Source organism: Pimephales promelas, chromosome 23, assembly GCF_988280905.1.
Source record: "Pimephales promelas chromosome 23, fPimPro1.hap1.1, whole genome shotgun sequence".
In the NCBI taxonomy this organism is placed as follows: domain Eukaryota; kingdom Metazoa; phylum Chordata; class Actinopteri; order Cypriniformes; family Leuciscidae; genus Pimephales; species Pimephales promelas.
In genome coordinates, this window is record NC_142791.1 from 23,330,356 (window position 1) to 23,358,250 (window position 27,895).

General features: G+C 37.9%; 1 protein-coding gene across 1 annotated transcript in view; it reads left to right on the forward strand.

Annotated features, from left to right (window-relative positions):
- The first annotated feature begins 1,620 nt into the window (after positions 1 to 1,620).
- Positions 1,621 to 27,895, forward strand: part of sez6l (seizure related 6 homolog (mouse)-like) — a 60,370-nt gene continuing 34,095 nt past the window's right edge. The window contains exon 1 of the mRNA XM_089126192.1: positions 1,621 to 1,923. Coding sequence (XP_088982318.1) covers positions 1,842 to 1,923 — 82 coding nt within the window. The 5' untranslated portion in view covers positions 1,621 to 1,841. The remainder of the gene's footprint in view (positions 1,924 to 27,895) is intronic.

Below are 27,895 nucleotides of genomic sequence, written 5' to 3' on the forward strand. Positions count from 1 at the left end.
CGCGTGTTGTTCTTCTCTGCAGTTTCGCGTCATTTCTGGTTTGTTTTATTGCGTGGTTTTTCGTGACAAAACATGGTTTGTAGACCAGATAGAATCGTTGGTTGACAGAATTGTTGTCAACTCGTTATTTATTTGATTATTTTCAGGATTTAGACCGTACTGAAACAGCTCTCATTGAGTCACAAATGATTTGCTCTTATCATCCGACCGTGGTTGTATCTCTATGTAGTGCGTTGTCAACTCGTGTTATTAGTGAGTTACCTCCTGTTGTGGATCAATCACGTTGTGTTGTGTGGTGTGAACAACTTGAACACTCCTGATTTCACAGAGAGCAAGTCATGTAGTGTGAACCGCACAGTTCAGCCCGACGTTTTAAAATCATGTAGTGTGAACAAGGCTTTAGACAACCTCTGGGTCCAGACCTCTGTTATGGCGCTTTTCCACTGCATAGTACGGTTCGGTTTGGTACGGCTCACTTGTGGTGCTTTTCCACTGCATGGTACGGTACAGTACGGTTCGCTTCAGGACGCTTTAAATGGTACCTGGTATGTTGAGGTTCCAAGCGTACCGTACTGGTACTAAAATGTGACGTGAAACACTGCAGATCACTGATTGGTCAGACAGAATCGTCACTACCAGCGTCACTACTAGCGTCATTGGATTTGCGACACGAGACACGAGAAACTTTTTTAGCAGTATTTTTGTTTTGCTGCCATCAGCCTCATTTTAAACACATTTTTCCGTCTAGCACTTAAAAACAACCACATACCGAGAATCAGGAACACCATCCCCTCGATAGTCTCCATTGTTCCTGTGTTGTGGGTTTGAAAATGTGGCGCTTTTAAGATGATGTCATGGCAGTAGAGACGCGCACAAATAACGATCAGTCCCACACACTTTGAAGGGGTACTACTGCAGTGGAAACGCAAAGCGAGCCGAACTGTTCCGCGCCGAGTCGAAGCGTACTGGGCCGAACCGTACCGTACTATGCAGTGGAAAAGCGCCTATAGTCTTAAGGTCTGGCTATCCACGGGAATTCGTACGAATTTTACGAGGTGGCTAACTCGTAACAATTCATACGACCTCACTCGTACGAATTAGTACGATTTTGCTAAATCGTACATATGTTACGAATTGGCCAATATGAATTCGTACGAATGACCTACCCCTTACCCCGCCCCTAAACCTAACCATCACATGGGTTTAGACAAATCGTATGAATTCGTACGAGTGAGGTCGAATTAGCCACTTTTTAATCACTCATGCGAATTCGTACGAATTGGTCGTGAGATAGGGTAGATATCACATCATAAAATTTGCATCCACGCATTCTGTCACTGTAATCCAGCCTGTCAATCATTCAGTCACCGTTAACATCCATATAGTACACTTTACATATTTAATTAATATTACACTACAAAAATATCTATCTGTCTATCTATCTATCTATCTATCTATCTATCTATCTATCTATCTATCTATCTATCTATCTATCTATCAGCAAATAAGCATTCATTACTTCCCTGAATTGGAAACTGTAGAAGCATTTTCCCCTCACAGCATCAGCAACTTTTACACACACACAAACCAGTAGGCAGGGAGGGAGAGAGAGGAGGGGTGAGTGAAGGAGAAGACACACTGCGGAGTTCAGCAGAGGAGAAATGAAGAGAGCTGGAGACAGAGACCAAACCGACATCAGAGCTGTGAACACACAGGAGCTCATGCAGACACGCCGCCTTTGAGTTCAACTCCACGTCTCTCACACTACTCGCTCTGCCGTGGACCTAAACCCTGCATCTGTGATTATTCTGGACTGGACCCCCTTTGGACTGTGTCTTAACATGCTGGGAGGTCAAAGTGATGCTCTGCTACTTGGCTTGATGGTTTGGATGGGAATCCTGTGGGGAGAGATCACAACCCAAGGTAATGTTCATTACTGCTCTAATTCATTCAGATGCCCTTGTGTCTTTGATGGACTGACACTGCTGTTTAACATAAAGCCCCCCCCCCCCCCCCCCCCCCCTGTAAACTTTACCACCGCACTTTTATTTCAATTACGCACAGCTTGTTTAATAAAGGACTCGTTGCAGCACAAGTTTAGTCACCCTTATGCGACGTGTGGGGCTTACAGACAAGATCATACAGTATGTGAGACAAATGCCGGGTTTGATCAGTTTGGATCGTGCATGCGCTGCCAGAATTGTTTTCAAGACAAAAGTGGGGCAGAAACATTGGAAGAAACGCGCGTGTGTGTGGATCTGGTGCATAATAACGCGCGTGGACAAAGAAACGCTGCGGGATTCCAAATCAATGTCGTTTATATTGTATCACACGTGTAGATGTAATGCACAAACATCGCGCTTAACATTGTAAATCACACTCAAGATTGTCAGAAGCACCCTTAAGACTTGCGCTTTAACTGCATTGATATGAAAACGCATTTGTTTGTTGTTGGCTATATATTGTGTGCGCGTGGTTCTACATTCATACAGTAAGCAGGTGAGTTTGTGTGTGCAAGATTGGTTTTGAAATAAATGATTCCTTTGTAAAGCATGTGGACTTGCATCAGACACGAGCAGTTTGATTTAAGTGTCACCTCCCCAAAACAGGAGCACTCACTCACCCTCCCTGACCTGGTGTAATAAATGCAATGCTGTTGCATTATTCATGCAGATGCGCGAACAAGAAGTCAAACGACTGTGTTGGTTCTTCATCCACCCGCGTTTTTCCTTCCCCGAGCAGCTCTTTAATCACTTACTGTGTAAATTTAGCTCAGTTCCAAGCGCGTGGGCAACTCATCTTTAATCGGGACATGCGCGAGTGCATGTGGCTCCATAACACAGTTCTGTCCTCTAGTAAAAAATTATGTTTATTTTTCCTCAGTGATGTGCGCTGATCCTAGGAAATGAGAAGTAAAAGACCCCACTCTGTGTGTTAGGATTATTTTTGTCCAATGTAAATTCATGTTCCAGCACCGTTTCCAGGTTGAAGGAACAGTATTTCTCTTTTAACTAATAAACAATAACGTACTTGGCTATATATATATATATATATATATATATATATATATATATATATATATATTATGTAGTCTAAACAATATAGCTATTACAGTATTACAATTAAGTCATGTGCTCAAAAACTATTGTTTTCTACAATAATATGGTAATGAATATTTGATACTTTATTACTACAAACTGATGTTTGTGTTGTAGCCTATTAGTCGTGATTGGGTCTGTCTTTGTGAAGAAAAAAACGCATTAACTGAGCAGAGTCTCAAGAGAAGCCAGTTTATTGATATAAAAAATCGGGTACATTTAGCAATATAGCGGTTGAATTATGTTGATGTATATTATGATGTTATGATATGCCTTTCTCCACTGATGTTCTGTTGGTCAAAGTGTTTCTGGACACTGATTTTTAGAAGGCAGCTGTGTGACTGAGATGGTGAACGGGAACATGGTTTGTGTAACATTAATAGCAACACATTATTAGCTGTTTGACAATGTAGTCAAACAAAAGGCTAATCATATTGCCGTTATGTGTCGATGTTGTAAAGAATGATACATAAAATGCATTTTTCTGATACATCGACTTCTAGCCTGTATAATACACTTCTGAATTAGTTCTGGTTCAAACATATATGGCTGAATTAAACCAGTATTTCCACTTGCCAATTGTGACCGAGTGGATCAGGTAGTCTGAACTTCTGTGACTGAGTGGGGGCGGGGCTAATTTGCATATTTAGGGAGCTGCATATAATAAATGAACCAAGGGAGTTACAGTCAAGCTATTTTAAGGCATGAATAAAAAATTTCCCACAAGAAAAAAAAAACATTTAAGTATGTAATTTTGGTAATTAAAGATGAGTTTTAAGGGATACAATGATTGAGTGCATGTTTCCCGACATCAGTATTCTCTGTTCAGAATAAGATGTATAAAGAAATAAAATGGCAATAGCAAGTGTATTTCAATTCTCGATTTCCACATTTGAATTGGCTTCTGTTGCACTTAAAGTCAAGTTGGCCATTTCAAATTGAGTTGAATTGAATTGAACACTGCCAAAGGACATTCAAAATGATTGTCTAGAAATCGTCAGCATCTGTGTTAATTACGTATTATAGAAATCAGATTTGTACTGAACCCAGCACAGTAGCCTATTAGATTACAAAAGTTATCATATCCCTCATGTTCACTTTGGATCAGGTCCCTTAAATTAATAATAATAGAGTTCTCATTGTTTTGGCACACTGCACTGTTGAAGGGAATGAGATATAGTTACACTCTATGTGTCTTTATTTACTGCTGGTGATATAATAGTCAGAGCTCTTCCATATACAAAACACATTAAATATAAAGAGTATTCTTTACCACTGAATCATACCTAAAATTAAAAAAAAAAAATAATTCACCCATTTGCTCTCCATCATTGTCTTTAATTCGTACAGGAATTGTTCTGGTTTCTCTCTTCCATGCAGTTGCAATGAACAGGGAGCTTCGATGCTTCCAAAGCAAGCAACATAAAAGTAGTCCATATGTTTTGCTTCCACACAAGGAATGACTTCGGGGTGAGCAAATGCGTGACATTACTCATTGTTGAGTGAAATATTCCTTTAACAGCATTGCTTACCGATTTGTGAACAACCACAGAACTATTATCGCCTGCACATTTTTAAGCAAATTCACAGTAGTTCTCCGAAAAAGTAAGACGAACTGTTCTGGCGGTGCTGTCAGTGTTATTTCCACGGGGCCAGTACTCTCTAGGTGACAGACTGTCTGTTCTGCACCTTCTGAAACTCACTCATCTCGAATTTGTCCTTCTCTTCCCATCACATCACTTCCTGTCTTTCTCTTCAGCTCTGCTGATACACTAAGGCAAATCAGAATAGAAAGGGGAAGAATGTCCTACAGGAAATGTCTGATAGGGACTTAAACAAGTGTGTGAGATGTGCACCTAGAGGAACAAAGGCTAAAAATGTGTGTGTTTGTCTGTGGCAGTGTCCTGTGCTGGGTTTTTATGGTGTGGGAAACCTGACCGTTGGGTCATACTACAAAACAGGCCTTTTTACTCATTGATATGGAAATAAACGGTTTCACAGACCAGGCTCGAGCTAGTCTCAGACTAAAATGCAAGTTTGAGCTGTTTTAGAGCAACTTGCACTGATATATCTATAAAAAAGTGCCGTTGTTTTGTCTCAAGATTCACACCAGTAATGTTTTTTTTTTCTAAGGCATGTTTATAAAAGCTACTTAAATGTCTTAATTGAACTAAGGTCTAATCCTGACTTAAAGGGGTGATGAACTGAGAAATCAAATTTAAATTTTTAATAAGAGTAAAGAACGGTGCTGTGCCGTCTATAGTGGATCTGACAGGAATTGTGCAACACACGGACTCTGGGTCGAACATGTATGGGCGAATCATTCCGGTTGCCATTTTACAACATTGGACGTTTTCAAAACAATTTCCCCCAAGTGCATCGACGAGTTGAATCTCATTATAATATGCAAAACTGTTATCCACTCACAGCAGTGGGCGTTTACTTCCAAGTCTTCAGAGACACCCATAAAAACCGAGCGTTTTTGAGCTAGGCTCAAAACTAGGGTTGAAAATAGCCTATTACTTATTCATTTTGATGTTTTTGAATGCAAAAACCAAGCGAACATCATAAGTTGACCTCAGACAATATAATAAAATTTAAAAAGCCAGTTCATGACCCCTTTAATCTAAACCCAGTGAAACCTGCGTCCGAAATTGCGTACTATGTGAGTAGGTACTATATTTAAATAACGCCCCTTTACCCAGATAGCAAACTGACATTGAATCAACGTGGAAACATGACATCGGAACAACGTTGATCTGACATTGTTTTGCTCATCGAATTAACGTTGAACCAACGTCAGACGCGTCATTCTTTCAAAGCTAATGGAAAATCAACTTGAAATCAACGTTGTTTCAACGTTATGAAAGCAAACCAATTTCCGATTTTCATTTAGCTTTGAAGAATGCCGCGTCTGACGTTGGTTCAACGTTAATTCGATGAGCAAAACAATGCCAGATCAACGTTGTTTCAATGTCATGAGAGACGTCGTTTCCACGTTGATTCAATGTCAGTTTGCTGTCTGGGTATACAGCTCCGATACGACTCCGAAACGATCGGAAGTCATTCATTTCCTATGGAGATTCGCAGACCACATGCGAATGGAAGTTAAAAAATGACATGACAACTTATCGTTATAAAATCTTTATTTATTTTATTAAAAGTTAAGAATTCAGGTTTGTTTATCAGTACCATAGCAACGCTAACTTCCGCTGGAATTGTCGGATAGGAACCGTCCGTAGCTTTTCACAAGAGTTCAATTTTTTGAAAGCATCCGGATGACCAACGGACACGATTTTCTTCGCTCCGCACTCGGTCGGACCCGTTTCGGGGCCCATTCGCATGCAATATGCGAATCTCCATAGGAAATGAATGACTTCCGGTCGTTTTGGAGTCGAATTGGAGCTGATTTCAACTGCCGGCGTGAAGGCGGCGTAAGAACATACTTCATGACTGTTAAAAAAGTATGTTCTACATAGTATGAATGATTTTGGACGTACTACATGCGCCATGTTGTTGTCGCGGGATATACACTGTAACAACAGTGCGAAAATTTAAAGAGCCCATTCCACTGACTGGACCAACTTCGCGCTTTTAGTTCTGCTTTCTGTTTTCATCTGCGTTTTGTACGTCGTCCGAGCCGACAATCAAGAGTAGGCGTCGGTCAGCTGCTCGCAGATCACGCCTTTTGCGGAATTTCTCAAATAACATTTATTTACCTAATAAATGTTACCTCATAAAACACTCACACACACAACTCCTATGAACAATGACAGATGTCGATTTTTGGCAAGGAAAAAGCCATTTATTTGCTTGTGATATTACCATCGATAAATAAACATGAATGAATCAATAGAGATACGCATGTGTGTCTGTGTTTATCTCCTAATGTTTCCGCCATTTTCAAATATAACGACAACAACTCCTCTGCCGTGGCATCATGGGATAGTAAAGTGTCCATCGTATGCGCACTTCAGAATCTCGCCGTCATCCGGGTACTTTTCGCCTACTGTTTTTCGAATTCTATGATTTCGGACATACTACTCTGCTCGCGTACTGTTTTTCGCATACGATAAAGTAGGGAAGTATTCGATTTCGGACGCAGCTAGGCAGCAGACCTATGACTTTTATGGTTAATTGGAGACTTTTTCTTTTGGGGTTTTTCTGTTTGTCAGACCTTATTACCATGAAAAGTGAATATTTGTAGAAATAGCCAGTTGCGTATAATACTGGTAATAATTTGATTTGCCTCAAGATGGCTCAAAATTCATTTAAACTTTATTTTGCCTAGTGCAAAACTTTAAAAAAATATCTACATATTGTTTTATATTATAAAATATTTTTTTATTTAATCAATGTGTATTATCTATATTTAAGTAATAATAATAATAATGAAATATTAATCAAATTGTTAAAAAGAATACACTTATTTTGGCATAGTTTTTTTATTCCCCGTTCATAGAATGACTGGTTTGATTGGTCCTGTGTGGGTTTGTTGACTCCTTCTGTCTGGTTCTGGATCCATTTTCAGGTGTTTGTTTTGCTGATGTTGTCTTATCCTAATCTAATATGTAAACAAACGCTAGTTGGCACTAGCGCTGGCATGTTCAGTATGGTAAGTTAATATCTCAAGCTTAATTTGTTGGCTGACATTATGGTACTATTTCAGTTAAGCATGTGGTGCGTTAAAAATAGCAATAAGCTCTTAAGATTTGTGTCTGCATCAGGATATGGTGTTTTATGCAAGATCACTGGCATTTTATAAGCTCTGACAGGGCAGCTTGTGTAATATATGCTATCCTGTAGCTCTATACCGGCCTGCGCGCATACAGTGGATCTTGGAAAGTGCTTTCCGCTGTAGTTTCCTCTGAACGAGAGGTTTGAATCTGATGCCCTGGAGGTTTGCTGACAGGAGGGCGACTGACAGCTTCTCCCCAGCGCCTGGAGCCCAACTCAGCAGCTCCGCATTGTTCACATATGAGGATGCTCTTAGTCACTGGGAGTTGGTGAGACGTTCTCTGAGCAGAGGTGTCCTACATCACTAAACAAACAAGATTTTTTGCTTTGAAGAGAAAGAGAAAAGGTAGAAGAGATGTGGATTTTTTGGAGATTTCTTTTTTTTTAATCCAAGTGACATTATAGGGGAGACTGGAGGCCAGTTGTACCATGTTTACATTTCCCTTAATGAATTATACAGTCTAGAAATCTACCTCGTATATACAAGTGAAAATATGTATTTCTTTGTTTGTTTGTTTCAAATAGAGAACAAGATTCTCAACAGACAACTATAAAAATGTTTTAAAATGGTTTGAATGAATGATTCAATGACTCACTCATAAAGACTTCACTTGTTTCATTACTAGATGAATCAGCGTTTTTGAACAAATCTATTGAATGATAATTCAATTACAAATATGTTTTTAACAGTCACTTTTCATAAAAATATGCAACTCATTCTCATCCTAGGGCATCATATACAGTAGGTGACACTTTTGACATTGCGTCCAAATCTGATGGACATGGCACCCTTTAGTGTCAATATAACACGCTTCGGTTATGGGTAGGTTTAGGTCTGGGGTAGGGTTAGGGTTAGTCCACTAGGAGGCGCCTTCTGGCCCATATATATTTGCGTCTCGTATTGATGCTATAGGGTGCCATGTGCGTTGAATGTAGAAGCTATGTCAAAAGCATCACCTATATGACGACTTGGGGATGAGACCGATCTGAAATATGGATATTATTGAGAATCACAAGTTTTTTTCTTCAAATAGAAATCAAAATCCTACAATGATTCTGAACAGACAACTAAATAAAATGTTTGTTTTTTTTAAATGGCTTGAATGAATGATTCAACGACTTCACTTGTTTCGTTACTATCAGTGTTTTTGAACGAATCTATTGAATAATTCAACGACTCACTCATAAAGACTTCACTTGTTTCATTACTAGATGAATCAGTGTTTTTAAACAAATCTATTGAATGAATAATTCAACGACTCACTCATAAAGACTTCAATTGTTTCATTACTAGATGAATCCGTGTATTTGAACGAATCTATTGAATGAATAATTCAATGACTCACTCATAAAGACTTCACTTGTTTCATTACTAGATGAATCAGTGTTTTTGATCAAATCTATTGAATGAATAAATTAATGACTCACTCATAAAGACTTCACTTGTTTCATTACTAGATGAATCAGTGTTTTTGAACGAATCTATTGAATGAATAATTCAATGACTCTCTCATAAAGACTTCACTTGTTTCATTACTAGATGATTCAGTGTTTTAGAACACATCTATTGAATGAATGACTGAATGACAAATACGTTTTTAACAGTCACTTTTTGTGACAATTTAATCGATTATGGATACAATCGTTATATGAAATGCCAAGTTACTCTCAAAAGGGGATCTGCTATATTTTGGTCGCTACCGTAGACATCAGTGTTTATATCCAAACTATAAACCTTTATACTTTTGTGAATTATTGTATACATGACAACTGCTCTTTTTGGAGCACAAACACCCAAACCGTTGTCATTTAGTAACGTTATAAGATCACGTGAATCGAAATCATGATCCTTTAACGATTAACCCGGCATGTATATACAGTATTTTCTTTTCTGTCAAACAATTCACATATCATAACCAGTGTTACAATTCCCTCTTGACCTCAGCTGTGATATTACACGGTAGCTGCTAGAAAACAGTGTTACTTTTACCTTAATCATTTATGTTCCAGGTTCAATCCCCCTGGAGCAATTTCTTTTTGTGCTGAGGCTAAAATGTGGATGCTTTTTTTTCTTGCGCGGAACCAACCCATCAAACTATTGGTAAATGTAACTATTAAACACACTTATCAGGTATGCAGCGTGTAAAAAAAGAGGCAGAGCCTGTCAAATAAAAAAAAAAGGCCCTCTTTAATATTATCCGATGAAAAAGTGAGGAAACAGTTTAGTGTAAACATCCTAACACGAGAGTTTCACAGCCGAGCATCTGTTGCCTCAGAGTGTTAATGAAATTATCAGGCAGTGTTAATCAGCCCTGACTGATCGCGCTGGTCGGGTGAATCTGACAAAACTAGTGAATGGCCCAAAGGATCAGCTTATCTTGACCATGAGAAGAGAATATTTTGTTTTATGTTTATATGCACTGGATCAGATCATGAATTTCAGCATTAAATGCAGTTAAAAGTGGATAAAATTTACAATAGTCCAATAGTTAATGCAATAAACTAAATATCTTTGTTACAGAATCTGTTAATGTAAATGTTAGCTCTACTCCATTAAATAATATTAACAGATGCAACTTTTGATTTAAAAAAATATGTTTTAAGAAATGTTGAAATTAACATCAACTAAGATTAATAACTGCTTTAGAAGTATTTATGTTACTTTATGTTAACTAATAACTAATGCTTACAAATGGAACCTTATTGTGAAGTGTTTCCGAAAAGAGTGTGAGTGCATGACTTTGAGTTAAAGTCAACATGAAAACAAAATCAACCCATTGACTTTTGTAATGATTTTGTTGTTGTTGTTGTTGTTTTGAAGGATTCAGTGCATGCATGTTATGCAAAAAAAATATCTGGCTCAGAAATTAAAGGGTTACTTCACCCAAAAATGAAAATGATGTTATTAATGACTCTCCCTCATGTCGTCCCAAGCCCGTATACGACCTCCGTTCATCTTCAGAACACAGTTAAGATATTTTAGATTTAGGCCCCCTTCACACTACTGCGTTTTCATTTAAAAATGAAAACAGACGTTTCCAGACTAAAACGGAAAAACACGAAGTTTTGCGTTTTGAATCTCCGGACGTCTCCTTCCCTGATTCGTCAATCACTGTTTACACCGGCGCGCGCATGCCCAGTGTTGGTGAATGGTCACGTGATCCGCGTTTTCAGTTGTTTTAATGTGGACGGAGGTCAATTCTAATACAAAGATAAAACGCTGATGTGGGCGGAGATCGTATTCGCTTTAATTCTCCGTTTTTAAACGAAAACGTAGTAGCGTGGACGGGGCCTTAGTCCGAGAGTTTTCTGTCCCCCCATTGAAAAATGTGTGTATGGTATACTGTCCTTGTCCAGAAAGGTAATAAAGACATCATCAAAGTAGTCCATGTGACATCAGTGGATTAGTTAGGATGTGTTGAAGCATCGAAAATACATTTTGGTCCAAAACTAACAAAAACTACGACTTTATTCAGCATTGTATTGCCTTCCGGTTCTGTTGTCAGTCCGCTTCAGTGACGCGGCTGACGTGTGTCTGGTGCGGCTGAGCTTCGGTTACAGTTTGAGGGAGACGCACGCTGTAAACAAAACAATCTTTGCAAACATGTCTAAGGATTTCCACACAGAGGAAGACAGCATATTTATACACGGACGCACCAGACACACATCAGCAGCGTCTTGCGTCATTTTCAATGGAGGGACAGAAAACTCTCGGACTAAATCTAAAATATCTTAAACTGTCTTCCGAAGATGAACGGAGGTCTTACGGGCTTGGAACCCCATGAGGGCGAGTCATTAATGACATCATTTTCATTTTTGGGTCAACTAACCCTTTAATTGCATTGGGTTGCAACCACCATCGCATGCTTCTCCCACACGTTGAGCCATGGTGCTCAAATGGGAGATGTGAGTTTGAATCTAGTTTGTTTTTGTGTCTTGATTTTGTTTCCCCTGGTTACACGTTCTCTCTACTGTTGTTGTGGTAAGAAAAGGTCATAAACTCCCATTCACTGTAATGAAATTATATAGGGCCTTTAAGACTGTAGAATAAGGCTCCTCAAACATCTGCAATGTTTACTGCCAACAGATGCCTTGATCCAAAACGCGAGATAAAGTTGAGGAATAGCACACACAGCCCCTCATAATCGCTCCAAACACGGCTACAGCTCTAATGATGCATGTGAATGAGCGATCAGGACGTCAGCGCTGAACTTTGAAGACGCTCCATGATGAATCTGAGCCTCTGAATATGACGGTGTCACTTCAGCCAGATGGAACGGTTGCTGTGAAGCATGCGCCATCTGTCAGGCCCATGACACCTCAATTTCCGTGGAGCGTTTTACATGCTTAATATTTCAGCTTCCCTTTGCTTCAAAGCAGTGGCTGACAGGTAGCATGTTTTGAAACGTCCCAACCTGTTTCTCTAGCTTCAGCTGAGCCCGGGCGCGTTTATCGCGTCGAGACGAGGTGAGAAACGCAGTCAAAGCATTGCCGTCAGCTCCCCTGTCTCCACGGTGACATTTTAAAGAGCGCGTGTTTGCCTTAACGTTTTAGCTGGATGTTTTACACACCTTCAGCTGTCGGGTTAGTTCAGCGGTGTGCTCGCGAGCGCTGTCACCCGCTAATGCAGAGGGACAGTCTCAGCAGGTGGAGAGAGTCGATTTAGTGCCAAAACTTCATTTTACAGCTATTATGGAAATGACTTTTTCAGGGCATGAAGACAGCTTTAGAAAGAGCCTCTGAACTAATGTAATTTCAGACATTTAGATCTGAATCACTTCTGAATGTGATATAATTGTGCCTGCTGCTTTTGTAAATGGGAATTAATCTTGAAATGTGACTGAAGTGCTTTAATGGCCTTAAAACATAGCCTATGTTGTAGATCAGGATGTAGAATGTATACTTATTATCAATATACCCTAGTGTATCATGTCAAAATAACATGGTGCCATTGATCATGGTATTTTAAACATTGTAAGTACCGTGTAAATATGCACCAAAAGTGCCTAGTACTGTGCAATGGTAATTAGGGTTGGGTGTCGAGAATCGAGTATCGATTGGAACCGAGACTAACTTTTCGTTTTTCCCGGAATCGTTCAAAAGTTAAAATTTTGATTCCTAGTTTCGATATTCACAGTCCGCCGAGCGGAAGAAGAAACCGCTGAACAACACCAACGTAGAAGCGTCTACCGGAAGTGTTGGCATAACCGCGCGAGTCGAACATTAGTAGCTTACGTCAGCGGTCCAAAGTGTGGCTTCACTTTTCTAAAAATAACGAAATCTCGACAAAATGCTAAATTTGTGACAAAAGGAGTATTTGTGACAGGAGTATTTCCTTCAGAAAGGATTATTTCCTTCAGAAAGGCCGTTGGTTAGCAAGGTTAGCTAAACTTTTTTGACCCTGCCTCTTAAAAGAATCGGAATCGAGAATCGTTAGGAACCGGAATCGAAACAAGGAATCGGAATCAGAATCGTTCAAATTCAAACGATACCCAACCCTAATGGTAATGCTGCAGAACTTTTTGCAAGGTACATAACCAAAAATGCATACCATGTTAGAGACTATCCTTTAATAAATTCGATTCAATTAACATCCACACGTAAAAACATGATTTGTTATCACATTTTTTCTTTTGTCAAATCAACTTAAATAATTTATGTAGTTCTGATAATCTCCTTCATTGTATTAACTCAATTTTTCCAGTTCAATGAACTTAAAATTTTAAGGCAACCGGGTTAATTAATTTTTTTAAGTTAAACCAACAATATTTTTTTTACAGTAATGCATTACGTATTTAATTACTGTTATCTAATTATGTTTTCCTTGATAAAGTAAAGGATTACTCTTCATTTTCTCTGTAATTTAATTACAGTTACTTCTGATTTAATTGCATTAAATGCTGTAGACTAGAACAGTTGTGTATTAACCAGTTGAGTTAAATGCTTGTCTGTCATTAAAGACAAAAGATAAGATTAAACATTTAATGTTAATGTATGTTTTAATGTAACGTTCTCCCTTTAAATACTTCAAGAAGAATTTATGCAATGTTGTATTATTTATTTGAAAGAATTAAAAGAGCAGTTTCATGTCTATTCTTGGGATTTTAGGAAGCAGTTACTAATAAGTAATGGCATTAGTTTTTGAGAGAGTAATTAGTACAGTAATCTAATCACACTGTTGGAGATTTCATTAGTAGCTGGTAATTAAATACTTTTAATACTTTTAATTAAAAAGTCAAAAACAAATTTAGAGTCAAAAAACATATTATGATGGTAAACATTCATAAAACTATGGTATTACCATGTTATATCATTAAAAAACATTGTATTATTATGGTAAACATTCATAAAACTATGGTATTACCATGTTATATCATTAAAAAACATTGTATTATGATGGTAAATATTCATAAAACTATATTACCATGTTATATCATAAAAAACATTGTATTATGGTAAATATTCATAAAACTATGCTATTACCATGTTATATAATTAAAAAACGTATTATGGTAAATATTTATAAAACTATGCTATTACCATGTTATATAATTAAAAAACATTGTATTATTATGGTAAACATTCATAAAACTACGGTATTACCATGTTATATAATTAAAAAACATTGTATTATGATGCTAAATATTTATAAAACTACGGTGTTATAATGTTATATCATTAAAAAACATTGTATTATTATGGTAAACATTCATAAAACTACGGTATTACCATGTTATATCATTAAAAAACATTTTATTATTATGGTAAACATTCATAAAACTATGGTATTACCATGTTATATCATTAAAAAACATTGTATTATGATGGTAAATATTCATAAAACTACGGTATTACCATGTTATATCATTAAAAAAACATTGTATTATGACGGTAACTATTCATAAAACTATGGTATTACCATTTTCTCTTAAAAAGTGATGGTATCAGTTGAAAATACCATGGTATATGCATGTTACTGCAAGGTATTATAAGAATAATATGGTACTTTAATGTCAAAAAAATGTATATCTGTGTTAACAGAAAAAGTACCGTGGTATTTTAGAATGTATTGCCATGATATTTAGGAAAAGTTCTGTGGAATTCTTGGAAATTATGGTGCCTTATCATTAACATTTGACACCATCACTGTATGGTGTACCACCACAGAACTTTTTTGTAAGGTACATAACCAAAAACCACGCTATAAAAAAACTAAAAAATAAAAATATGGTATTACCTTAAATTTTCATAAAACAAGGGTTTTAGAATTTTCCCTTTAAAACATTATCAGACAGTTATGTTATTGAAAACCGTGTACTAACTTATTTATTTACATGCTACTGCAAGATACGTCTATGAATATCATAATATCAAAACAACTGTATTTGCAAACTTACAAAAAGGACCATCTTACATGATATTTTCCTTACAAATGTGATAGTGACGGTGGCAAAGTACTTCACAGTGGTATTAACATGATAAAGAAAGCATAATACCGTGGTGCTCAGTTAGTGTGAGATGTGAGGTGTTAAATATGGGTGTCCGGGTGTTTTCTGGCGGTGCAGTCGGATGCAGGTCTTTTGAGCGTGTGAATGAGCGATCGGTTGGGGGGTTCTTGGCAGGCCTGCATATTTTAGTGCTTCTCTGTGGGCAACAGTCATTGAAACACCACTCACACTCCAGACTGCCTCCCGTTCATGCATGGAGCACAAGATGGAGGAGTCAAGGCATGGAGAAGAGAGAGAAAAACACTTTACCCCTTCTTTCCATCTTTGTCATGCTTATGAAACTGTCCTCCTCACTGTCATGAGACTGTAAGATCTGTGTTTTGATGACAGACAAGAGCTTTGATATTTAGGCGGGTTTCCTCTGGGTAGCATAAAGCATAAATAATAAATAAATGCAACCGCATTAATTGTAGAGAAGGCTTTTAAGAAAGGCTGTCATGGCAATAGGAATATCAACACTGGGAATCTTTGGAAAAACAAGAGCGGAATTCAGTTCAGTTCCATTCTGTTTTATTAGTGGAACACTTTTTCTATTCAGATAGTTCCAAAGTAGCTTTGCAAAGAAAAGTACCTCGTGAACATGCCAAATGTGACTTTGGCATGGACATTTAGGTACACTGTAAAAAAAAAAAAAAAAAAAAAAAAAAAAAATCTGTTAAATTTATGGGAAAAACACTGGCAGCTTACCAGAGTTTTCCTCTTAAAAATACGGTAGCAACATTTTAGGTTTTACAGACTTTTAACTGTATTTAATTTTACAGCAATAAACAGTATTCCATTATCTGATATAATGTTAATTTAGTGACCTTTTGTAGTATTAATATCTGTTTTGTTCAATTGTAACACACTGACAGCCAACAATCACAGCAGTAATGAGAGTCACATGATCAATCAAAGCTCATCATAATCAGCTCTTCCACAAGAAAATCCATTCATTATATAGAAGCTGCACATCATTCACACAAACATTAAACACCATCATGGTAACATGTTGAAATTTAAAAAATGCAATAAGCATTAATTTAACAACATTAAATGTAACATAAAACCCTAATGTACATAACTGATTAGAAAAAAAAACTAAGAAAATTATGAAGAAACAGTTCAAATACATTTGTGGGAATTGTGGGGATGTCAATTTAAATTTTTTCACAATGACTTGTTCTTTTTCACTTCCAAAAACTGTAAATTAAACAGTATTTTACTGTAAAATTACATTAAATGTACCGTTATATATCACAGTTATTTACCGTATATAGTAAGGAAATTTTTTTATTATTTTACTGTTAAAATCACGATAATTTTTTACAAGAAATCTCAAAGGCAAATCTTAAAACTGCCTTTTATTAAAGTAGTTCTGTGAATTTCTGTATGGATGACCTACTGTTTGAGGTCAGTAAGATTTTTAATGTTTTTGAAAGACATCTCTTATGCTGCACCGACGCTGTGTTTATTTGACTTAAAATACAGTAAAACGGTAATGTATTTTATCCCGGTGATCCCTGTGAATTTTCAGCATCATTACTCCAGTCTTCAGTGTCACATGATCCTTCAGAAATCATTCTAATATGATGATTTGATGCTCAAGAAACATTTATATCAATTATATCAATAAGTTTACAGGTTTTGTTAAAGGAGAACTCCGGCGAAAAATGAACCTTTGGTCTAGTAACACATTGGCAGATTTGTTTTCATGATAATCGAATGTAAAGAGTTTTATCTCTAAAAACTGTTTAGCGTATAACACTGGTATATGGGGGCATTTAATAAGTAAAAACAAATCGCTAACTCCACTGACAAGGCTCAAAATAGCCCCACACTAACACAGTAACATAATGAGGGTCCCTACATGAAAAACAAAGCATTGAGAACTTTTTAACTGTACAGAGCGTTTAATAAGAGGATATTTTATAAAGACAGTCCACTTCGTGTATACAGACACGAGCCATCTTTGGAAAACAGTCTCGACAAGTCGAACCACGAACGCCGTTCATACAGTTCAGCTCACTTGTTACGTCGTTCGTGGTTCGACTTATCGAGTCTGTTTTCCAAAGATGGCTCCTGCCTGTATACACGAAGTGGACTGTCTTTAAAAAATATCATACCCGACCCCAAACAAACAGTAGTGTATAAAATACATGCTAAAGAAGTGGAAGTGCTATTTTGTGAGGAATCTGTGTTTTTGTACACCAATGCCCATAGAGAGAGAAATGAAGTGGGCGAGATCATACTATCAGTCTTCTTGATCTTTTTGATCCCTGTGCACACTTTGTAAGTTAAATGAAGGCAGGAGAGGCAGAACGGAGAGATGCGGCTCTTTGATGTATTGTCACCCTTTGTTCTCCAGAGAAGTGGTTAATCACACTCTCGTCGTATCGTAGAAAACGTTATTTGTTTCACCTTTGTGGAACACACCGTCCCAAAATAATATAAATGAAAGCGCAGGAAGGGTCAGAATGTAGAGGGAGGAGCGGCGAGATTAAAGGCGGAGGAAAGAGAGAAGGATGGAGGGAGATGCACATGTGAGAGGAGAGAGAGAGAGAGAGGACAGCTGCCTGTGCAGACGACACACACCTGTGCAGCTGCTCGAAGATGCCATCTGCCTCACTGTGCCCGTCGCCATCCTGGAGGGAATCCAACACATCAGAGAGTGATGAGATTCCTCTAAAGCCACTGATCATGGAGACCGTGCATAGTTTCTCCTGTCTTAGATTATTTTGCTGAAACAAGCAGAAGTATGGACGAAAAAGAGATGATGTCCTGGCAGAAAATTTCCATTGCGGACATTTCCTTCACCGTGAAAACCCAACACGATGCAACGTGTAATTCAAAAAATGGGTAAAACACTTGTGAAAAATCCTTGCAGAAAATTCCTTCCTTCACACAGTTCACATTTTCTTAAGTCATTTAACATAGTGATAAGTCGCAAAAATTACCTCACACGAATTGGATTTAAGAATGATTTACATTCGGCGGACCTATTGATTTGAGCCTCTTTACTTTAAAAGAGTTTAAACTCGCCTTCTGTTCCCATTACATGAAATCAGGTTGTGGGCCATTCAGAATTGATGTGAGAATGACTAGTTCCTGAAATTGAATTTTATTTGATTTGAGGTAGCAAACAGGATGAAGAATTGCAGATCTATCCATCCATCCATCCATCCATCTCTTCAGTCCTGAATTTTGCTTAACCCAAATATGAAACCCTGCTTCACATTTTCTTTGTTCAGTATGCCGTTTCACAAAAAAATACATCACATTACAAAAATGAGTTGTGAATATTCATTGCCAACTAATGAATGCTTAGAATTGTCTTGGCACATTACATTTGAATTTTTACATTTAAAAATACACACTTTACCTTTAAGCAACTTAAAATACACTCTTAGAAAAAAAGGGTTCATTGGGGTTCTATAATATACCTTTAATGCTAAAAAAAGGTTCCATAATGACAAGAACCTTTTTGGCACAAAGGTTCTTTATAGGCTATTATTCATTCATATATTACATTATTCTGCAACATTTTGTAGTTGTAATTAAATTATTGTTTATTAAACTGTAGTAACAATTTTAATCATGCTGATTTTTGGAGGAGAAAAATTGAAATGGCACTCTTCGTGTGATATTGATTAACTACATAAAATTATATAAATATACACATTTTCTAACCCCCATGCAGTGTTTTAGTCAAGACCACCCCACTCGAGTCCGAGTCGAGACCGAGTCCATAGAGAGTCGGGTCCGAGTCGAGTCCGAGACCAGAGACGTCCGAGTCGAGACCGAGACCAGTGAGGGTTGATTACCTAATATACTTTTATTTACTTAGAGAAATCCTTTTTTTTTTTAACTGAATTTACTTAGAGTTTAAAAAATATGATCAGTTTAGGGTAAAAAGGCCACATAGTAGGTGGTGTTAAAAGTAATTTTATTACAATTTGTCATGCGCAGTTGCGCACTAGAAAATCACCAATCACTGGGCGTGTCAATCAATTTAAAGAAATATTTTATTAACATACATTAATAATCATGAAAAATATTTTGAATTGAACTCGAGTGGACTCGGGAATAAGTCCGAGTCCTAAAAAAAAAAAATGTTCGAGTACGTGTCAATTCCAAGTCCAAATGCACACGAGTCCATGACAAGACCAAGACCATTAAAATATGGTCTCGAGACCGAGTCCGAGACGAGTTCGAGTCTCGAGTACTACAACACTGCCCCCATGTCTTGAATTTTGTGATCATTCACATGCATTCATAAATACAATTTAGTGTCTTGATGTTTGTCGATAATATGAAATATTTAATCCGGAAAGGACAAAACAATTGATAATGAATGAACCCAAAAGGTTCCATATAGAATCTTTTTCCTGGTTACAAAGAACCCTAAAGGGTTCTTATTATTGAACCCTTAAAAAGGCTTCTGTATAGAACCTTTTAGGGGTTCCAAATATGTTGCGCTGATATAACCTTTTAAGGTTCTATATAAAACCTCATCTTCTAAGAGTGTAAGCTTATTAAAGGGATACTTCACCTCTGGAAAGATGAATGTGTATTTGAAATGGGTCATTTATGTAGAAGAAATGTGAAATTATTTTTGAATTTGGAGCTTTCTAGACTGAGAAAAGCCAGAAAATTTATTTTTGGCTTATGTGGATGAAAGACCACAACTCCCAGAATGCACTTGCTTCGCTGCCCTAGGAGGCCACGCCTACCGGTAACAGAGCGCAGTAGTTAAACAACAAGTCTAGGCTACTAGTGAGTCTCCGTGACGAGTCTGTCAGGGATTTCGAGATCGCCCATAATGTCCGGGATTCGGCTTTTGCGTTCTACAGTCGCCATTCATCATGTTTACTGTGGCGAGCGGGACGAGTGAGGGCCGCGGGAGAACGGCGCGAGGCCGGTGGCGTGACTACCGATGAGAGACACCTGTGAGACGCACCGGTCTCGTATCGCTCATGGAGGAGTGGGAATTTTCTTAGCAATGTTAAAACTCACATCAACCGATCACTTGTTTAGCGTTCATGTAAACACTACATTCAGATTCACCAATCGGAATGAATTCAATTAGATTGAAATAAAAGCTGTGCATGTAAACAATGAATGGTGACTGCTGAAAGCAAAAGCTGAATCCCAGACATTGACGGTCGGACATGTCCGTGAAAAAGAGGATGGTAACCCCGACTACTCAGCTTTCTCCACAGAACAAGAGCCTGCTGGCTTAGCTTTCAAAAAAAGATGTGTGATCCTCTATGGGCGGGTTGAGAACATGCGGGACAGCCCCTACTACTGACTGTAGCGTCTAGACAAAAAATCCTCCAATTACGCAAAATTAAGATTTTTGCGTCATCGGAGGATTTTTTTCCAGACAAGAAATACATAAATCTCTCGTCTCAGGGGGATATGATGGAAAGCATGGTAATTTGAAAATACTGCAGGTTTTCTACTAATACAAAGCTTAATGCTAAATCCTGAAGTATTCCTTTAAACAGCTATATTTTACCAGTCTTATTACGAGTCTTCAATCCATCTTATTACAGACTGGAGCTGATTCGTGCTGGAAAACTTTTCATGCCGGGTGAGTTTCGCCATCTGTAATGGATCAGTATTGACAGCTCTTATTTTCCACATCGACGGACAGTCAATCTAGAGCTGTGCATTCACCACCACCAATTTGTTCGCACAGTCACCAGGCATTTGTCCAAGACTCTTGATGTAATTTGTACATGTTTATGGACTCTCAGCAGATGATGAAGTTGTTTGCATGGTAGTTTATTGGTTTAATATTGTGTCTGTGCTGCATTGGGCAGAGATGATGTGTCGTGTGTGCGATCAATGGCAGCTCCAGTTCAGCTTTAGAGCTAGAGGGCTTGGCTGACCCGTGGGGTTATACAGCAACTGTCCCGAGACATCGACCCAATGTCTGTGCTGCTCTCATTAGCTTCCATTGGAAAAAAAAATCATTATTTCTGGTTTGTGCTCTTCTCTGTCTCTATCTCTCATAACTGCCGCTGAGCTCAGGGCCGAGCGCCACAGCTAATGAGGCAGGTGTTCAAATTAGTGAGCCGGGCCTTCGATCTCTTGGGAAAATGGCTGCTGTCATAGAATTTACATGAATTAATGTTGGAATGTGCACTTGAGTCAATAGTTCAGATATAATTAATGCACGGTGCTTCAAAGGGATTGTTTGGAAAAATATTGTGTTGGAGTGGTTGACAAAGGTGCTGTAAGGTGTTCTAATTGGTTACTGGGGTAAATATGGTGGTTGCTATGGTGTCGTTTAAAAGCTCAAGTCAAAAGAGCCCATTCCAAGTCTCCATCATATTCTAATCTCTTGATTTGATTTTAAAAAGGAATTAATAGTTTTATTTAGCAGGGATATTACGAAATTTGCAATATTAGAATGATTTCTGAAGGATCATGTGACACTGAAGACTATGACTAGTAATGATGCTGATATTCAGCTTTGATCACAGGAATAAATTACATTTTAAAAAACATGTTCAGAAATACTCCATGAAACAAATGCTACTGCTGACTGGCAACTTTTTTCAAAACCGCTGGCAAGGAAAGAGTTAAAAGCTAAGGTAGGAAGCTATCCACTCAACAACTATTTTTAGCCATTCTATAATTTGTCTCATAATGTCTGACAAAGCTGTTTGGCTCCTTCACGTTTCATTTCAGGGGCCAAAATCTCCCTAGTTATATATTTCCTTATTTTTGTCTATATAGCCCTGCACTATTATAATTTAACAACACTCCTAAAAATAATGGTTATTTAAGGTTATTTATTGGCATCTATAGTTCCATGAAGAACCTTTAATATCCATTGAACCTTTGCATCCACAAAAGGTTCTTTATTGCAGATTTTTTTAAATGTTCTATAAAGACTTAAACTGAAAAATGGTTCTTCTATGACATTACTGTGAAGACCCCATTTTGGAAGTTTTATTTTAAAGTCACCTTTATATATATACAGTGCTTTTTACAATATAGATTGTTTCTAAGCATGCAGCTTTAGGCCGTGTGTCCACCAACGCATTTTTCCACGCGCCTGGCGTACGTTTTCAATTGTTTTCAATGGGAACGCCGCGCTTTTTAAACACCATGAGCGTAACGAGGCACTGGGCGTTTTTTTCACGCTGAAGTGCCGAACGCTCAGCGTTTTTTACTGGTCGCCGAGAGTTGAAAAATGTTCAACTTTGGATAAAACTTACAGTGATAACAGGAAAATAATGCAACAGAGTTTGTTTCTGCTACATCAGATCTAGAAGAAATTACCATCATGGTCCAGCTTAGTTAGTTCACCCAAAAATAAAAATGATGTCATTAATGACTCACCCTCATGTCGTTCCAAGCCCGTAAGACCTCCGTTCATCTTCAGAAACACAGTTTAAGATATTTTAGATTTAGTCTGAGAGTTTTCTGTCCTTCCATTGAAAATGTATGTACAATAAACTGTCCTTGTCCAGAAAGGTAATAAAGACATCATCAAAGTAGTCCATGGGACATCATTATTTTGAAGCGTCGAAAATACATTCTGGTCCAAAAATAACAAAACCTACAAATTTATTCAGTATTGTATTGTCTTCTGTTGTGGATCCGCGCTCAGTGACGCGGCTGACGTGTGTTTGGTGCGGCTGAGCTTCAGTTACAGTTTGAGGGAGACGCACGCTGTAAACAAAACAATCTTCGCAAAAATGTCTAAGGATTTCCACACTGAGGAAAACAGCATATTTATCTGAACCCGAATACACGGACGCACCAGACATATGTCATCAGCGTCACTGAGCACAGATCCACAACAGAAGACAATACAATGCTGAATAAAGTCGTAGTTTTTGTTATTTTTGGACCAAAATGTATTTTTGACACTTGAAAACATCCTAACTAATCCACTGATGTCACATGGACGACTTTAATGATGGCTTTATTTCCTTTCTGGACAAGGACAGTAAACCGTACATACATTTTCAATAGAGCGACAGAAAACTCTCAGACTAAATCTAAAATATTTTCAACCGAAGATGAACGGAGGTCTTACGGGCTTGGGACGACATGAGGGTGAGTCATTAATGACATAATTTTCATTTTTGGGTGAACTAACCCTTTAATTGAATTCAGTAATGGTTCATTTTCAACCCTATCTCACGACCAATTCGTACAAATTCGTAGGGGCTAATTCGCTCTAATTCATACGACCTCGCTCCTCATTTGTCTAAACCCACGTAGGGGTAGGTCACTCATACGAATTCATACAAGTTGGCCAACTCTGATTTAGCAAAAATCGTATTAATTCTTAGGAGTGAGGTCGTACGAATTGTTGCGAATTAACCACCTCGTAAAATTTGCCGTGAGATCAAATTTTTTTATTGTGATTAAAACTTTTTACTTTAGTTTATTATCTATGCAGCCTCTCTGGAGAAAACAGTGATGTCATTGTCCAGCTCAGTTCAGTTCTCCTATAATGGTGTAATGCAGGCAGATCAATAATATTGTTGAATATTAAGTGTCCACAAGCAAGCAAGCCAAAACCCAAAGGCAACAAAGGCCACAGTGGCAAGGAACCAAAACACCATCAGGTGACTGAATGGAGAAAAAACCTTAGGGGGAACCAGGCTCAGTCAGGGGCCAGTTCTCCTCTGGCCAACAAACAAACATATGATTATGATTCAGGCAGAGAGTATATTGAGCAGCTCTAATAATATTCTTTCAGCAAATGCTGGCAGTTATTAAAATAGGTCTAAGGCATCAGATATTCATAGTGAGTGGTGATAGTTATTCCTGCGCTCCAACAGAAGAGCCACCGCTGAACTGCAGACCTCCCAGAATGCTCAGCATGGCTCCAAGAACAACCGTTTGAGCTATAAAGGTTGATGATTGTGAACACCGTCGTTTTACTACACTGTCATGTTTACATTACACACTTGTGTTTCTTTTCCCCTGTGGTTTATAATTGTCACGGACAGCTATTTAGTTAATTTCCACCCTAATACGCGTGATGTTTTGCAGCATGTAGTCACAAGCAATGTAGCCTCAGTTCACACACGGCTCTTTTCCACAGCAACTGAATATGAACGGACGGGAATGCGCCTCAGGAATTTACGGTCATAGTAATTGTCTGTTTGACAGATGTAAAAAGCGTAGAGAATGTCACCAGCGGTGGAAAGAGGAAGGGCATAAAAGCAGGCAAATGTAGAGATTGAAAAGTCAAGGTTAGTTATATATTTTTCTATTCAGCCATGCGTTCAAACCTTGACAAGCGTGCAATTCTTCCCTGCATCCACACAGCCAATGGCGGTGGCCTTTATCTGCTCTGCCCAGAAACACACAGCCTTGCTGGCTCTCTCTCTCTCTCTCTCTCTCTCTCTCTCTCTCTCTCTCCACACCCTCCCGCCGCCCTCTTTATCTCATGCAATCCCTCCTTTCACAACCACTCTGTTACTCTTCCTCTCTATGGTGGATCATTGACACCTTTAATGAGTCAGCACACAGTCATAGCTGTTAACGGTGATAATGGGATGCCGTGTAGAACGGGGGAGATGTGGAAGTGTGTGGGAAGCTCTGCTCGAATCCACGAGAGCGTGTTTATTGGTTCGGTCAAGTCATTTGTAGCTTATTTTAATGCCTTTTCTTGTACCATGACTGCCCACTTTCTTTCATCGGTGTTGCTTCCGGAAATATTTTTTCCTACCATTGGGATTTCAAATAAAGGGTTCTGAAACTCGAAGCGATCCGACCAGCTCCCCGATGAATCACAACATTACAAACTTTGACATGGAGCATAAACAATGTTAACTGTGGCAGCCAATATATTCCATAATTTATATTCTATAATTCAACTCATTTGCATTGAAAGAGATGTGCTTTTGCTTAGACAAGATTCATTTAAATTAGCGGTGGTTAGTTAGTAAAACTAACTGAAATAACCAGCCCGTTCTCATCCTTTAACGTCATATAGAACGCTATATGCAAAAACGGCGCTATACTACGCACATGGCACCCTTTATCGTTAATATAACACGCGAACCCAAGACGTCATAAATGCTTTAGCGTGAATATGACACGCACACCCTACCCCACACCTAAACTTAGCCCTCACAGCACGTGTTATATTAACGATAACGGGTGCAATGTGCGTAGTATAGCGTCGTTTTTTCATATAGCGTTCTATATGACGTTAAAGGATGAGAATGTGTTGAAATAACATGATGGTACAAAAATAAAGTATATATATATATATTATAAGACAAGGGCACAATACACCCCTTACGAAAAAGAAGTATATTTCAAGTTCATTTTGTGTAGTATACTTCAGTAATGTTCAAGTATATTTTTAAATATACATTATGTAGTAAGTATACTAATGTCACTATGTACTATTAGTAAACTTGTAAGTGTACTATTTTAATACCGCTTGGGACTAAATTGGCCCACTTTTAGTACATAAAAGTGTATGTTTAGGTGTAACAGTAAGTGCACAACTAGTTCATAATTATGTATCTCATGTGTACTGCAAGTGAATTTATGGGTATACAGTATAGCCATAAATTCACTTGCAGTACACATGAGATACATACTAATAGTTTACTTTTTTACTGTAATACTTATACAAGTATACTTTGAATACTTAATTATACTTTTAAGTATTTCTGGATCAAAAGATTGAGTACAAGAACGGGACAAATATACTTGCTTTTCTCTCGGTATAAGTCAAGTACACTTAAGTGTAATTTGAAGTATATTTCTGAGAAGTACAGGAAAAATAAACTGAAAGTATACTTTCTTATTTTTAGTTTAAAAAAAGAATACTAATGGCACACTTGAATAAACTTCTTTTTCGTAAGGGATACCATTCAAAGGTTTGGAGTCAGTAAGTCTTTTATGCTAACCCTGGCTGCATTTATCTGTTCAAAAACACAGTAAAAACAGTAAGTAGTTTCTATTTGAATATTTTGTAAAATGTAACGATTTGGCCAGTGTGAAATAGCTAATAGGCATATCACCCTGGTTGCCCACTGACGTGGGGTTGAGCCTGGTCAGTCCCTGGAGGAGAGATATCCTAGTTTGCTGCTGGAAGACTGAGTCTTACCCTGTGGTCTGTGTGAGTCCTAATGCCCCAGTATAGTGATGGGGACACACAGCACGTGCTTCAGATGAGACTGTCCTGACTCTCTGTCTGTGGTCTTTAAAAATCCCAGGATATCTTTCCAAAAAGAGTAGGGGTGTAAGAGTATTTGCCTGTTGGCCTCTGTCCATCATGGCCTCCTCAACATCCCCATATTATGATTGTCTTCATCACTGTCTCCTCTCCACCAGTAAGCTGTGTGCGTGGAGGGCGTTCTGGCTCAATATGGCTGCCGTCGCATCATCCAGGTCGTGTTGCACATTGGTGGTGTTTGAGGAGATTCCCCCTTCCATATGTGAAGCGCTTTGAGTACCCAGCGCTATATAAATGTAACAAATTATCATTATTATTATAATGTATTCCTGTGATCAAAGCTGAATTTTCAGCATCATTAGTCACATGATCCTTCAGAAATCATTCTAATGCTGATTTGCTACTCAAGAAACTTGTTAATGTTGAAAACAATTGTGCTGCTTAATATTTTTTGGGATTCTTTGATGAATAGAAAGTTTTTTTTAAAGCATTTATTTGAAATAGAAATCTTTTGTAACATTTTAAATATCTTTACTGTCACTCTTGATCAATTAAATGCATCCTTGCTGAATTAAAGTATTGGTTTCTTTTTAAAAAAAAAACTTACTGACCTCAAACTTTTAAACAGTAGCATATTTTAATAACTTAATAGTTTCATGATTGCTGGTGTATAAATTTGCAAATATATATTAAATAATTAATAAAAAAATATATATTTTTGGTTTATTGCCAAATATTCAAATTCACTCACCTTAAGGATTATTAGGAACACCTGTTCAATTTCTCATTAATGCAATTATCTAATCAACCAATCACATGGCAGTTGCTTCAATGCATTTAGGGGACAAGGCAATCTCCTGAACTCCAAACTGAATGTCAGAATGGGAAAGAAAGGTGATTTAAGCAATTTTGAGCGTGGCATGGTTGTTGGTGCCAGACGGGCCGGTCTGAGTATTTCACAATCTGCTCACTTACTGGGATTTTCACGCACAACCATTTCTAGGGTTTACAAAGAATGGTGTGAAAAGGGGAAAACATCCAGTATGCAGCAGATTTCTGTTGAGACATTCAGATGGTAGAGTCAGAATTTGGCGTAAACAGAATGAGAACATGGATCCAACATGTCTTGTTACCACTGTGCAGGCTGCTGGTGGTGGTGTAATGGTGTGGGGGATGTTTTCTTGGCACATTTTAGGCCCCTTAGTGCCAATTGGGCATCGTTTAAATGCTACGGCCTACCTGAGCATTGTTTCTGACCATGACCACCATGTACTCATCCTCTGATGGCTACTTCCAGCAGGATAATGTACCATGTCACAAAGCTCGAATCATTTCAAATTGGTTTCTTGAACATGACAATGAGTTGACTGTACTAAAATGGCCCCACATTCACC